Source organism: Saimiri boliviensis, chromosome 12 (genome assembly GCF_048565385.1).
Source record: "Saimiri boliviensis isolate mSaiBol1 chromosome 12, mSaiBol1.pri, whole genome shotgun sequence".
NCBI lineage: Eukaryota > Metazoa > Chordata > Mammalia > Primates > Cebidae > Saimiri > Saimiri boliviensis.
This window is the reverse complement of record NC_133460.1, coordinates 45,428,020-45,442,670: the sequence shown is the minus strand read 5'-3', so window position 1 is coordinate 45,442,670 and position 14,651 is coordinate 45,428,020. Positions and strand designations below refer to the sequence as shown.

Here is a 14,651-nt window from a genome sequence, read left to right as displayed (position 1 = left end):
TATACTGACTCCCCAGTGTATTCCAGGTTCAATTGTTTATAGACATAACTAATTATCATGTAACCTCTATAAATTTATTGTCATTTAACATATGAAGCTGGGATTTAGGGTTGTTCATTGCTGCATAACTAATACTTGGCAAAAGTAGAATGTGAATAGAGGTCTGCATGACAACAATTTCTGTATTTTTCTTATTATATCACTTTTTTCTTTTCCTTTTGTCTCTTTTAAGGGGTAATTATAGTTCTTTAAATTTTTCAAGCAGATAAATAATATAAGCATATCAATATTTTATGCAGTAGTAATGAGCATAGAACAATTAATAAGTAGATAAGATGAAAAATGATCATCTGTGCTATTAATACAGTCTTGGAGGAACAATAAGGAACTGAGTTTGAAAAATACTAGAAAAAATATATAAGAGAAATGAATCTGAGATCTGTGCAGAGGTAAAAGCTTGACATTTGTGTAAATGTGGGTGACAAAGAATATGAAAGATCAGCGGTATAAAATTTTGAGTTCACAAGTCTGACGGTTTTTTTTAAGCTCTTGAGTATTTCTGTTAACAATCGCAAACAAAGATTTATCATGTAATATGTTCCTACTTTAAGAGAACTTATATTTTAAGGGAAGGAGACAAAAAATATATCCCAAAAGTACAAATTAAAATTATGTGTACTGTCATAATTATTATTCTAAAAGATGACATTGTTTTCAACAACATTATCTCTAGTAACTAAGATAAGATAGTTGTGTTCACCAGATTAGACTATAAAAGAGAAGAATATGAATGTCTAGAGGGAAGAACTGTTAACATGTTCTAAAAATTTTAAGGTAATAATTACTCGCACCTGAAGGATGGGGAAAGGGGCATATACCATATGAGTTTGGCCTGGAAATATGATTAAATTTGGACCAAAAAATTGGAGGAAGGGAAGAAGATTAGCAAAAATAATTAATGGCAATATCTCAAGATATTTACCTGCAGCAACAAATAGCTTAGCTTAGTTTGAGGATCCAGTGTGTTGAAAGAAGTAAGATGGGATGAGATTGAAAAGCTGGTAGGAACAAAGATGATGATGATCCCTGTGACACAGTAATTCCACTCCTAGATATACACTCAAGAGAAATACACCCATATGTACACCTAAAGAAAAGTCCAATAATACTCATTATTTATCATAGCTAAAAATGGAATAGTTTTCAAAATATTATTTATAGAAAAACATGCATATATCTATTTGGAGAGTGGCATAATATCTATATAGAGCAGTGAGGATAAACAAGATATAACTACATGCAACAGTATAGATGCATTTCAAGCATATAAGTGCTGAACACAAAAAGCCAGACACAAGAATTCATGCACTATGATTCCACTTTTATAAGATTAAAAAACAGGCGAATCTATAGTTTTAAAAATCGAGTCAGTGATTACCCTTAGGAGACAGTGACTAGCACAAGACGGAAGGAGTCTTCTGGGTGCTTGTAATCTTTTTGGTTCTTGATTTGGGTGTAGGTACGTGGATTTGCTCTGTGAAAATTGTTCCAACTGTACGTTTATGACTTAGGCATTTTATGTGAAGTTTCTATTTTAATCAAACAAATATAATGGTGGGGTTTGAGGAATTGATACTCTTTATTTGATAAGGAGATGTAAAGATAAGGATATTAACTGAAGGGCTGCACAATTTCATCATATTCAGAAATATTGAATTAAGCAGTAACAAGACAAAAAGATTGAAAACAAAAGAGAACATTAGGACCAGTAGACAGCAGGAGTGGTTATATTAATACACAGAAGGAAATGGATTTGATAAAGGATAAAATGGACAGCTAACAGAATAGCGTAAAGAACAGAGAATGATTTTCTTAGATATAGAATTTCAAGACTGGAAAACAGGAAGTATCACTGAGGAACATGAAAATCAAGAGAATAAACGGTTTGGCTGAGTATGTTTTTCATCCTTCTGTAATCAGGTATTCCTAACACAGCCATGGATGTACTGATCACAGTATTGGAAAAGCAAACAGTCAGGACTGAAGAGGTTGTTTATACGTAATCTTCATAGCAGTGATAGTTAAAATCATAAAAGTAGCTGATGTGTAGATACACTGTAGAAGGATTATAACTGGCTAATTAACACATGCATTACCTGACACAGCTATCATTTTTAAAGTGAGAACACTTTACAGTCACTTAGCATTTTTCAAGAATGCAATTTATTATTCGCTGTGGTCACCATGTTATACAATAGATCTCTTGAACTGATTCCTCCTTTCTAAAAGAAATTTTGTATCCTCTGACCAACATCTTCTCAACCCCTCTCTCCCACTACCCCAGCCCCTGGTGATCACTACTCTATTCTCTACTTTTGTGATACTGTTTTTAGATTCTGCATGTGAATGAGATCATGTAGTAATCATCATTCAGTGTCTGGTTAGTTCACTTAACATAATTTCCCCCCGATTCCATGTTGTCACAAACGATAGGATTTCATTCTTTTCTATGGGTGAATAGTATTCCATTGGATATTCCACAATGTATATACACTTCAGAACATAATGTGATGCATAGTAAGTACTTACAATTTTATCACCTAATGTAAAAAAAGAAAAAAAATAAATAAAGTAGATGAGTGCACTAAGGGAGAAGATAATGAAGAAATTTAAAAGGGTCAGCACAGATTCTTGGGGAGATGTACATTTGACAGATGAGGGCAGGTGGAAGACTCTGAGAAGGGGCTCTTGGATGTAAGGGGAAAGCAATGCCAAGAGAGCAGATCACAAGATCAGGAGTTTGAGACCAGCCTGGCCAACATGTTGAAACCCCGTATCTACTAAAAATATAAAAATTAGCTGGGCATGGTGGTAGGCACCTATAGTCCCAACTACTCAGTTGGCTGAGGCAGGAGAATCACTTGAACTTGGTAGGGGGAGGTTGCGGTAAGCTGAGATGGTGCCATTGTACTCCAACCTGGGCAACAAGAGCAAAAACCCATCTTAAAAAAAAAAAAAAAAAAAAAGATGAGGAAGCGTAGATTCTCAACAATGTGACTATTCTTTGTAGAACAATTGCACTCAGAGGTCAAAGTGATAGAGAAATACCATCATAGAGAAAGTGGGTATATTGGTATAGTGTGGGCAACATTATTCATGTTTGTTGACTTGGCAATAGAACAAAAACACTAGGGCTATATTTTCTGATTTACATCCTGATTCTACCATTGACTGACACTATAATCTTGATTAATCACTTAACATTTCAGAAAGACTCAATTTCCTCACTTATAAAATTGGGATAATAATAATTTCTCATAGAGCTGCTACGAAGATTCAAGTTTAAATATGTTCGTGGTTTCTAGAAAAGTGTCTGTCATATGTGTGCTAGCTATTTTTCTTGTGTTTGGTAACATACATATTCTAAGATCGATAGATATACAGTATAATCTTATTCATATGGCAGTGATTCAAAAGGCCTTTGACAGTTATTTATATCAGAATTCTGCTTTATAGATCTAAGCAGAAGCCTAGACATATAGCCACCTGGCAATACACATCAGAGATTCTGCTTACCTAATTTTTCTTAAGCTTTGTACCTCAGTTTCTTTGTTTAACCTGCACAAAATAATGCAATAAAGAATTTTTCACCTAGACTTTCTAAACATCAAGTATTGTCTTAAGTCTTGTTTTGAAAGTTTCAGGGTGGTTGAAATTGATTGATGACATATAATAAATCATAGAAGCACTTAAAACCTTCTGTAAAGGTGTTAGTAACTTAATGTCTTGTTGCTACTGCTTTTCCCCCTGTGAAAAAGGTTGAGAATTCTCTAGATCTTTTAATTTTGCAAACTCTTGCCCACCTTTTGGCCCTTATCTTGTCAGAGGTAAATGTCTGTTGTTGTAATTCACCATTTGAGTTGAGATGTTATTAAGGAGATGGAGTGCACCAGTAAGCTCCCTGTCCACAATAGGGTCAGTCTCAATCTTATCCAGCAGTCGACTCTGTTCCCTGCATGGCAGGTAGATAGCAGTTGCAATTACTGTCACGTTGTGTCGAGGGAAACTTAGACAGGAGGGTTAAGTAACTTCCTCAAGGTCATATTGGAAATCGGTGGCATTCCAAGTAACAGAACTTGGAATGCACTTAGCCAGTTCAGCTCTTGAATAGCTTTAACTTTATTAAGAGAACAGTAAATAATTTGCCATAATACCAGTGTATATTCAGCAATATTTATTAGATCTAGCATCATGGATACAGAATGTAAAGAGAAGAGATACAGAATGTAAAGAGAAGCCCCAGTTGAACCTATCTAGCTGCTGTTATTTGAACGTTTTAACACTTTTTATGAGAATAGAGAGAATGATAACGACTGGTAGTCGAGATAGAGAAAACTCATTTCTATTTTTGAGCTAGTTTAATGGGTTGGTGGCTTACAATTTACTTAATGTGCTTGCATGTTACTTTTCATTTCAGAAGTAGTGAGCTGTGTCTTCATTTACGTGCTTTACCATATGCCAGAAGTAGTAAAAGTTGCTCTCCTCTTACAACCTCACATAGGACGTATATCCTGAGAGAAGAAACTACAAACTACTTTCAGATGCTAAGAAATAGCACTTGTATCAGTTAAAAACTTAGTCTCATGTAGCTTAATTTGATTCTTCATAGAAAAAATGCAAATAAAATGAAAAAAATGTATTAGACATATGAATATATTTTGATTATTGAAAAAGAGATAGCTACTATTTATGGAACATTCAATATGTGTCAAGCATTATGCTAAGACATTTAAAGAAAATTTCAAACCAAAAGCATCATTGTTTATTTTCTTATTATGTTAAAGTTGAGGCATGACTAATTCATCCTGTAATTACTCATACACACATAGGTAGACATAGTCTCATTTCAAGTTAAATTATGTTATACATCCACCTTTTTATATGCACTTTTCTAACAAGGTGATGTATTACACTAAATTTGAGCTTGTTTAAAATTTGAAATGCACTAGAAATTTGCAAAGTCTCACATTTGCTTTATAAAATGTACGTAAGTATGTTGGACACCAAGTTTTACAGTCTTATTCTCAAATGCAACAATATAATTCTAGAGCAAATTCTTATAATTTAATAGATTTGTATACAAAAAATTAAGCCTGGAAAGTTTTGACTGAATAACGTTAACAACATTATGTCTCTGATTTTGAATGATTAAGTTTTGTGAATATCCTGTAATGTCTACTTATTCCTAAAATGCTTTTGACATAGTGGAATGATTTTAATTCTAATTATCACACATTTTAGGCTAAAATGACTCAACTGCCTGAGGCAGAAAAGGAAAAGATTGCTGAGCAAGTTGCTGATTTCAAGAAAGTAAAGAGTAAGCTGGATGCTGAGATTGAGATATGGGATGATACAAGCAACGACATCATTGTTCTGGCCAAGAACATGTGTATGATCATGATGGAGATGACAGACTTCACCAGGTAATTATATGGAAAATGATGTGTAATACTCATAATGGCTAAAACTATTAGTTATTAGTGAAACTTCAAGTTTCTCTGAGTGTCAAGAGCCAAAAATCAAGTGGTAGGGGAAAAGCAAATATAGCATTAGAAAGTTACAGGTGTGGGCGGGCGCAGTCGCTCACACCTATAATCCCAGCACTTTGGGAGGCTGAAGTGGGCAGATCATGAGGTCAAATGATCAAGACCATCCTGGCCAACATGGTGAAACCCCATCTCTACTGAAAGTACAAAAATTAGCTGGGCGTATTGGCTCACGTCTGTAATCTTAGCTACTTGGGAGGCTGAGGCAGGAGAATCGCTTGAACCTGAGAGGCGAAGGTTGCAGTGAGCCCAGATCGCACCACTGCACTCCAGCCTGGTGACAGAGTGAGCTTCTGTCTCAAAAAAGGAAAGTTGTAGGTGTACAATTCTAGAGGTTTCTATCAATAAATAAATATGGCAAAGTTTCTCATGAACTTCTGTGGAATTGTTTTAGACGTCACTTACACTCTCTCACCTTCCCCTTCCCCAGCCATTTGCTCTGTGTATCATATTAGCTTGTGACTTCTATAGAGAATTTGGTAAATCAACTTATTAGCTGGTATTGGAACTATCTGAATGGCTGACTTTCATAGCTACGTAATTTTAGTTATAGTGATTTATAGTATAATCAGGATGGTGGTATGTTTTGCTTCTGAGATCAGAACTAGATATATTTAAAATTACAATCACTTAATGATAGCCATGAAAAAATGTACATGTGGCCATATTCCAGAAGTAATAAAAATGTTTGTATTATTTTAAAATATCATTTTATAGAGCTAGTCAAAAAGCAATAAAATATATAGTCACTGTGCTACTAGTTAATAAAGTATAAAAACTATAACTGAAATAATTTAGTCATGGTATAGTTATAAAAGCCACAGAACAGAAGGATACACTGAAACAGATCTAGTGTACTTAGGGAATCATTTATGTAACCATAAATTTCTAAATGAACCTTAGTATTCATTTATATGGTACCATGTAGCAGTGGTACATTGATTTATACCCCAAAATAACTTTCAGATGGAGTAATGAAGTAACTGTTACTTTTAAAATAATAATGGAGAAATGTACACAAATCTTTCTATAACACTAAAATTGAGAAAGAGTTCATGAAAATTACATACAAACTAACTTACAAAGAAAGGATTGTTAAATTGAACTTCAAAAAATGCACATCAATAGGAAGTCCTAAGCAATATCGAAATGTAAATGGATAACTGGGTAAACAAAAATGTGATTCCATTTATATATAAAGAGTACTTGCAAACATAATAAGTTAATATTGTAATGGAAGAATGGACAAGAATATGAATGTATTATTGACCAGAAATTTTCTCCTCATAACAGTTATGACCATTAAATATTTGAAAAGTATTTAAAATACTTAAAATAACATACCTTTTAAATCTATCAAATTGACCAAAACTTTTGAAATAGGCTCAGTACAGAGTATGCTGCTAATAACCTAAATGGCATAAGCCTTATAGTAATGTGGGAATATGTATAAACTAAAAATCTTTGTAAACGTCTCATATGTGCATCATCTGTATCCATATCTGTACTTCAGGGAACCTATCCAAAGGAAATAATATAAGGTGATAAACTTTTTTGAATAAGGATTATAGGGGCCAAAGGAAACCTTTGGTCCTTGAAAGTTTGCTGAAAAATCAACTCACAAAAGGCAGATTAATAGGTGAAAAAAACATATAAATTTACTTATTATGTATACATGGTAGGTTTCAGAATGAAGACCCAAAGACACAGGAGAAATTGTTTATTTTTATGCTTCAGTTCAACAAAGTATGGACAGTCATGTGGAAATATTATGGGGCAGCCTGGGCGCAGTGGCTCATGCCTGTAATCCCAGCACTTTGAGAGGCCAAGACAGGTAGATCAAGAGGTCAGGAGTCTGAGATCAGCCTGGCCAACATGATGAAACCCAGTCTCTACTAAAAATACAAAAATCATCCAAGTATGGTGGCAGTCGCCTGTAATCCCAGCTACTCGGGAGGCTAAGGCAGAAGAAGTGCTTGAACCCAGGAGGTGGAGGTTGCAGTGAGCTGAGATCATGCCACTGCACTCCAGCCTGGGTGACAGAGCAAGACTCCGTCTCAGGATAAAAAATAAATAAATAAATATGATGAGACAAACAAGGTATAATCTTGTGTTAATAGACTGAGTGGGGTACCCAGCAAGGCCTGTCTCTCTAGATTTTTCTTGGCTTCTCTGAACATGTATTTCTACCTTCTGGATATAGAGCAAGACCCAGGTGGATTAGGGGTCTCATGACCTAGTCAAACAAGATAGGTCAGAAAATTATTGTATGACTAGTTGTTATACAGAGAGATGGAGATCGTTTTAGAATAATATTTTTATGTTTTATGGCTAGCTTTGAGGAGAAGGGCCTCTGGCTTCTATGACCCCCACCCTTGGAGAAGAAGGATTTTAGTATTTATGATAGCCTCAGGGGACAAAGGGAATGGGCAATAGGAGAACAGGAAAAAATGAGAGAATATATTTTGCTTCTCAGGCTGCTACTAAGGCCTTCATTTTGGGGTATTTTTTTTTCTGAGCCCCAACAGAAGAACTATAGAATTATTTAAAATAATAGAATATTTGGGATGATTAAACAAATGGTTACTGCCATGTGAAAAAAGAGCTTATAGAAAATAAAGTCAAGTTTTTAAAAGAGTACAAAAGTAGTCTAAATTGTGTAATCTATTGTATATATATGGATATATGGATATTCTCCTATGCATATTTCTTCTTTGTTTTGTTTTATACCAAACTTACTCTTTACAGTAGAATTCAGTTCTACTTTGTATTCTTTTGAAATAAACCTGCTTTCCAAAGATTATGTACAGGGAAGATTTCATTGGAAAGTGAGAAAATTAAGTTTATTGTGTATTATACATGGAATTTCATAAAAATACCTCTTTAAATGTCTATTTCTATTTTTCCTCTTAACTCTTGCCATTTTTCCAACTCTAGCTTATAGCTTCTAATGTCTTCTTATTCCTCTTCATACAGAAATAATTCAGTTTTGACCCATCGCTCAACTTCTTCAGGCAAAGATTCTGAGAAATCTGTTTGTTTTTGTCTCTGTCTTTCTCTTTCTGTCTGTCTCTGTTTCTCTCTCTTTCTCCACACATATAATCACATGCATATATAATACAAACATACATAACATAGACTTGAATACGTCTGTATAAAGGAAACAAAACGACACCTTCATAGTATTAAATAATGATTATTGGCCTGGTGTGGTGGCTCACACCTGTAATCCCAGAACTTTGGGAGGCTGAGGCAGGTGGATCACCTGTGCTTGGGAGTTCGAGAACAGCCTGACCAAGAGCATCCCAGCTATTCGGGATGCTGAAGCAGGAGAATCACTTGAACCCAGGAGGTAAAGTTGCTATGAGCCAAGATGGTGCCATTGTATTCTAGCCTGGGCAACAAGAGTGAAACTCCATCTCAATAATAATAATAATAATAATAAATAATGATTATGTTTTAGTAGTTGGATTGTGAATAATTTAATTACAGTTTTTACCCTTCTATAATTTGTTGCTGTTCTATGATAAATATGTAATCATTTAAAAAGTATGTAATTTGGTTTTAGATTGGCTCTAGGAAAATGGTAGTAGACTAAATTTAAATCACTCCAGACAACCTCTTCCAAAATTAAGACCAAAAAAGAAAAAAAAGGCCTTACATCATGCCAGATTTCGACATTCCTGAGATACAAAAAATAGTGTAAATTTCAAATTATCTTTAACTAGAGAAATATACACCAAATTCCAACAGAGTTTCTGATGACACTCTGTCATCATTATAAACCTATGGGTCTGGAGAGCAGGGATTGAGATGTTTAAAACATCTCATGGGTAAGAGACATGGGAAAAGGTCATAAACAAAGCACAGAAGAAAATTGGGCCAAAATGAGAATACCCGCCATTAAATGCTAAACTACTGAACACAGGCCTAGAACTTGACAGTTTGCATTGTTCAACACGCACTTATGAGTGAGAACATGTGGTGTTTGGTTTTCTGTTCTTGTGTCAGTTTGCTGATAAGTGGGTGTTGAACAATGAGAACACATGGACACAGGGAGGGGAACATCATACACTGGGGTCTTTTGTGGGGTAGGGGATTAGGGGAGGGTTAGCAAGGGGTGAGGAGATTGGGAAGGGATAACATTAAGAGAAGTGGAGACAGCAAACCACCATGGCATGTGTATACCTAACAATCCTGCAAGATCTGTACATGTACCCCAGAACTTAAAGTATTAATTAAAAAAAAAAAAAGAACTGGACAGTTTGCCACACCAACTATAGGGAAACAGATTAAAATTAAGTGGGATTTTAATTGGGAATTTTAGAGAATCTTCAGTTTTGGGGGGACAGGAAATACAGAACAGGTGACATTGGAGGTTTGCTAGTAATTGGAACAAGGGATATAAATAAGAAATAAGAATCCTAGAAAAATGAAAGAGAAACGTAATATATGGCAACCTTCCCCTTTCCCACTATCATCACCAAAACCTCATCTGTTAAGGAAAGAGTGCTTCTTGGTAATGATGGAAACTCTTTAACTAGGAACCCTGCCTGGGAAGAGGAAAATTCAGACTAACTGCATACAAAGCTATTGTAAGAAGGAATAGAAAGTGAGAATCAAAACAATTCAGTAGATAAAACCTTTACTCTAAAAAACAAATACAATACAGAAAAATAAAACTGTAACACAACACTTAAAACTGAAGTAAATTTCAAAAAGATATACAATGCAAGATAATTTTTTTTAGTCTAGACTAAGAAAATTTTAAAAAATTAGGAATTCAGCCGTGAACCCGTCTGGTCCTGGACTTTTTTTGGTTGGTAGGATATTAATTGCTACCTCAGCTTTAGCCCTTGTTATTGATCTATTCACGGTTTCAACTTCTTCCTGGTTTAGTCTTGGGAGGGTGCAAGTGTCCAGGAATTTATCCATTTCTTCCAGGTTTACTGGTTTATGTGCATAGAGCTGTTTGTAGTAATCCCTGATGGTAGTTTGTATTTCTGTGGAATCAATGGTGGTATCCCTTTTATCATTTTTCTTTTTTTAATTGCATCTATTTGATTCTTTTCTCTTTTCTTTTTTATTAATCTGGCTAGTGGTCTATTTTGGGAGCATCAAACACTGGGGAGGGACAGTGGGGAGGGCAGTGGAGGGTGGAGAGTTTGGGGAGGGATAACTTGGGGAGAAATACCAGATACAGGTGTCAGGGGGATGGAGGCAGCAAACCACCTTGCCTAAGTACCTATGCAACAATCCTGCATGTACCCCAGAACCCAAAGTACAATAAAAAAAATTAAGAAGAGAAATGAACTAAAACCAGAAGAGAGTGTGAGGAATGCAATGAGCTGATAAAATTTAGGGGAAACAAAAGACTTTTTTTAATGTGAAAAACTACAAATAAATTATAAAGTATCAGACAGCAAATAGATTCAAACAAAAATTTTGTGAGGGCTACTGAAGAAAAGCAAAACATTAACCAAGAGAAGGACCTAGAAATAGAAATTCCATTTGACCCAGCAATCTCATTACTGGTTATATATTCAAAGGATTATAAATCGTTCTGCTAAAAGGACACATGCACATGAATGTTCATTGCAGCACTGTTTACAATAGCAAAGACCTGGAACCAACCCAAATGCCCATCGATGATAGACTGGACAGGGAAATGTGGCACATATAGACCATGGAATATTATGCAGCCATCAAAATGATGAGTTTGTGTCCTTTGTAGGGACATGGATGAACCTGGAAACCATCATTCTCAGCAAACAGACACAAGAGCAGACAATCAAACACTGCATGTTCTCACTCATAGATGAGTGTTGAACAATGAGAACACATAGACACAGGGAGGGAAGCACTACACGCTGGGGTCAGTTGGGGAGAAATGGGGGAGGGATAGTGGGGGGTGGGGAGTTGGGGAGAGATAGCATGGAGAGAAACACCAGATATAGGTGAAGGGGAGGAAGGCAGCAAATCACACTGCCACGTGTGTACCTATGCAACAATCTTGCATGTTCTTCACATGTACCCCAAAACCTAAAATGCAATAAAAAAAAGATGGTTAAGTCAAAAAAAAAAAGAGTAAAAAAAAGTAAGAGGAGAAAAGATTGCAGTGGTGGAAAAGGAAAGAAGATACAGCAAACATACATTTAGAACATTTGAAGAATAAGTTTAAGAATAATAAAACAGCTAATATTTTTAAATAAAAATCAGGAAGATTTTCCATGTATATAAGAGTTAGCATTAATGTCTATATTGAAAGATCTTTATGACATATCTAAAAAATATGACTCAGAACACTACTAAACACACATACACATATATTTTTTCTCATATAAAAATTAAACATATACAACAAATATATTCTACACAGTATATATACATATCTATGAGAGAGAGAGAGAGAGAGCAAGGAGAAACCAATAGAATAATAAGAATTTATGAAAGGCAGTCATCATCTACAGCAAGAAGGCAGGTGATTTTAACTTTGTTTCGTTTCTTATTACCTTTATTTCTGTAAACAATATGCTTTTTAAAAATATAATTTATTGACATATTCTTCAAATGAGGATTTAGGTCACATGACTTTTTAATCATCTTTTCTCCCCCCCTTTCCAAGTTTTGATAGTTTGATAGGTTTATATTTTTATGGTTTATATTTATAGTCTTTGACAATACTATTTTACTGAGAATTTCTTTCTTGTTTTATGTATTTTGTTATAACTCAACTTCCTACCATGTACGATGAGAAAACACCTACCCTTGCACTTTCTTCTGCCTCTTACTGCCCCCCCATTCTGTATCCTATTTACAACCCAACTTATTTTCATTATATCTTTTTAAAAATTTTAAAATAGGTAATATTGATTTTTTTTTTTTTTTTTTTTTTTTTTTTTTTTTTTTTTTGAGATGGAGTCTCACTCTGTCGCCCAGGCTGGAGTGCAGTGGTATGGATCGTGGCTCACTGCAACCTCCGTCTCCCGGGTTCAAGCATTTCTGTCATTCATCTTATTCTATAGGTTGATGCTGAAAGTAAATATTAATAACATTATCATGCATTGACATGATTAATCTAGATAGAAAATACACATGAAGAAAATTGTCTCCAGTAAAAAGCTGAATTAGATTTGCACATGATTTCAAGTATCAATACATTTATATGAAAAACAACATAGCATGGGAAGAGACCCGAACTAATAGCTATATTATAATATCAACTTGGTAAGTAGCAATGGAGAAGACTCTTAACCTTTCTCACCATAAAGTAGTATAAATAATTCAAGTGGGTATAGACAGGATTTAGAACTGAAAGAGAAAACAATGAAGCACAAAACCATGAGGAAAAGAAGTTTTGAAGAAGCGGGCAGAGAAAATTGAATCTGATAAAGAAAGAGCATTCAAATAATAATAAGGCTAACATAATAAAAAGTAGGATGCTGGTCAGAGAATTTCAGTGAGCAGTTAATGGTCCTCTTGAAGATAATGATTTAAAATGTACTAGTTTGGCAATTAGTAGGTTTAGTCAATTTGTTGTTGACTTTTGTTTTACTAAATGGCAAATGGGAAAAAAAAAGCCATATTTAAAAAGATAGATAAGAGAATAGCAGACCAAAAAATAGAGAGGTTCAACGTAGTAACTTAAAGGAGGCAAATGATCATGACAAGATTTTTGAGAATTCTGGATGTTTGAATATATTTTAGGCTGAAGGAAAAGAGGAAAAGGAAGAACAGAATGAAATTGTAAAAGGGGAATAAAAGGCTATAGCCAAAAATGAGATAAAGAGTTAGTGAGAAGGGAAAGAAATAACCAAAAAAACATAAATCTACATAAGTTTACATGGCTTTTCTTCTAGTCACAGCTTGAATGAATGAGCTGAGAATCAGATTAGCCTTTTTTTTGGCCACCCAGTGTAAAGTCTTCCTTTTACTAGTCTCTATATCATTTTCATTATCACTCTATATTACTTTCCTTTAGCAGTTATCACATCTTGGTTTAATGAATTCATTTGTTTACATATGCCCTGCCTCTATATTCATAACAGAGAATAAGTTGTATCAAAGTATGAAATTTGTCTTTTATTTTTTGTACCCAGAATTTATAACAGCGTGTGTATATATGCTTAGTATATATTTAACATGTTGTAGTGAATTAATTAGATTTTTAAAATATTACTTTAATTCAGAAGGAACTAAGAATAAACAAACAAAAAACTTGAACAAAAAAAACAGAAAGAGGAAGAAATCTCTAGAAGAGTAAAGCTTAAATTCTTGAAAGTCATTCTCTTTGCTTGCTTATTTGTTAGCCCATATATAGATCTTAAATGTTGAAGACTAAGATTTTAATTTTTATGTCCATATAGCATTTAGAAGAGACACATAGTCAGGAGAGCTGGGACTAAGATTTTTGGAAAAGCTTATAGCCGTGCTTTAAAAAGGAAACCAGAGATATTTTCATGGACCAACCTGATGGAGCATCAAGGGTGAATGCTTTTCCCTGGGGGTCTTATTCAAATAAAGGCCATCTTTAAGAAATAGAGATCCTAGGTGTATGATCCATTAAACTGATAAATTTAAAATTGCATAATCGGAAATGCCACCTTAATTAAGATGCAAGATAGAATTGTGACCGAAGAAATTAGCAAATGTGTTGGTACATTCAAATAAGCCTTGATAAAACAACATCAATAATATGGTTAGGCTTTGTGTCCCCACCCAAATCTCATCTTGAATTATAATCCCCATAATCCCAACATGTCAAGGGAAAGACCAGGTGGAGGTAATTGAATCATGGGGTCAGATTCCCCCATGCTGTTCTCATGATAGAGGGTGAGTTCTCAGGAGATCTGATGGTTTCATAAGAGGTTCTTCCCTCTTCACTTGGCACTTTTCCTTCCTGCTTGTAAAGAAGGTTCTTTGCTTCTCCTTTGCCTGCTGCCATGATTGTAAGTTTCCTGAGGCTTCCCAAGCCATGTTGACTGTGAGTCTATTAAACCTCTTCCCTTTATAAATTACCCAGTCTTGGCCAATTCTTTATAGCAA

At 34.6% G+C, this 14,651-nt stretch overlaps 1 protein-coding gene across 6 annotated transcripts in view; it reads left to right on the top strand.

The window, feature by feature from the left end:
- The window catches only part of CTNNA3 (catenin alpha 3), a 1,773,069-nt gene that overhangs the window by 1,610,062 nt on the left and 148,356 nt on the right, over positions 1-14,651 (top strand). For all 6 annotated transcript variants that reach the window (XM_074382308.1, XM_003928685.4, XM_074382306.1 and 3 more), the window contains one exon: positions 5,302-5,483. In XM_074382308.1, coding sequence (XP_074238409.1) covers positions 5,302-5,483 — 182 coding nt within the window. The remainder of the gene's footprint in view (positions 1-5,301; positions 5,484-14,651) is intronic.